Source organism: Rhea americana, unplaced genomic scaffold (assembly GCF_003343005.1).
Source record: "Rhea americana isolate MKP2758 unplaced genomic scaffold, rheAme1 scaffold_1040, whole genome shotgun sequence".
Lineage (NCBI taxonomy): Eukaryota > Metazoa > Chordata > Aves > Rheiformes > Rheidae > Rhea > Rhea americana.
In genome coordinates this window covers 5,857-7,247 of record NW_028185085.1, presented here as the reverse complement: position 1 = coordinate 7,247, position 1,391 = coordinate 5,857, and the positions used below count along the sequence as shown (strand labels likewise).

General features: G+C 71.2%; 1 protein-coding gene across 1 annotated transcript; it reads right to left on the bottom strand.

Annotated features, from left to right (window-relative positions):
- Positions 1–5: 5 nt before the first annotated feature.
- Positions 6–1,294, bottom strand: LOC146601316 (uncharacterized; the record flags this gene model as incomplete). The annotated part of the gene is made up of 1 exon (XM_085308333.1): positions 6–1,294. A coding segment is annotated over exon 1 (1,248 nt), but the record flags the coding sequence as incomplete, so codon positions are not given.
- Between the last annotated feature and the right edge of the window lie 97 nt (positions 1,295–1,391).

Sequence of the window (1,391 nt, the reverse complement as noted above, 5' to 3'; positions counted from 1 at the left end):
GCCCGGGAGCCCGAGCGGGAGCGTCGCCAGCGCCTCCAGGCCACCAGGGCCACCAGGGCCACCAGGGCCACCGCCGCCGTGGCCACCGCCGCCGTCAGCCACGGGGCGCCGGAGCTCAGCGTCGCCTTCTCGGGGCCGGCGGTGGCCTCAGTGGGGCCGGCGGTGGCCATGCTGGAGCTGGTGGTGGCCACTTCAGGGCTACTGGTCTCCACTGGAGCCTCTTTGTGGCCCCCAGCGGGGATCACGGGCATGTAGAGGCCAGTCGAGGCCGGTTCGGGGCTGGTTGAGGCCGGTTCAGAGCCGGTTGAGGCCAGTTCAGGGCTGGTCGAGGCCAGTTCGGGGCTGGCTGAGGCCGGTTCGGGGCTGGTCGAGGCCGGTTCAGAGCTGGTTGAGGCCAGTTCAGGGCTGGTCGAGGCCGGTTCGGGGCTGGTCGAGGCCAGTTCAGAGCCAGTTGAGGCCAGTTCAGGGCTGGTCGAGGCCAGTTCAGGGCTGGTCGAGGCCGGTTTGGGGCTGGCCAAGGCCGGTTCGGGGCTGGTCGAGGCCGGTTCGGGGCTGGTCAAGGCCGGTTCGGGGCTGGTCAAGGCCGGTTCAGAGCTGGCCGAGGCCGGTTCGGGGCTGGCCGAGGCCTCTGGGTCTGGCCGAGGGCTTGTGGCCACTGGCTCCATGCTGACGCTTGCCGTGGTCATCGTGGGGCTCAGCTTGACCGTGCCGGGGCCCACGGCGGTCGCCGTGGGGCTGGTGGCGGTCGCCGTGGGGCTGGTGGCGGCCGCCGTGGGGCTGGTGGCGGTCGCCGTGGGGCTGGTGGTGGCCGCCGTGGGGCTCGTGGTGGAAAGGGCCGTTTGGGTGGCACAGGCTGCCAGGAGGGCGTGGAGGGCGGCGGCCCAACGGCCCGTGGGGCGGACCCCCATGGCGCGGCTGCTGCCTGGGGGATGGGAAGGGGCCGGGACCTGGGGGCCCCAGGCAGGTGTCACCACAGGGCAGGGCCTGGTGGGGCCCAGAGCACCCCACAGCCCAGCCCCACAGCACACCGGGACCCCCCACGGCACCCTTGGGACCCCCGAGACCCCATGGGACCTCTGAGACCTCATGAGACCTCCAGAGCACCCTTGGGACCTCCAAGACCCCATAGGACCTCTGAGACCCCATGGGACCTTTGAGACCCCTTGGGACCTCCAGAGCACCCTTGGGACCTCCAAGACCCCATGGGACCCCACGAGACCTCCAGAGCACCCTTGGGACCTCCGAAACCCCATGGGACCCCACGAGACCTCCAGAGCACCCTTGGGACCTCCAAGACCCCATAGGACCTTTGAGACCCCTTGGGACCTCCAGAGCACCCTTGGGACCTCCAAGACTTCCCACACACCCTGGGGTCCCTTGGGACCCCCCCC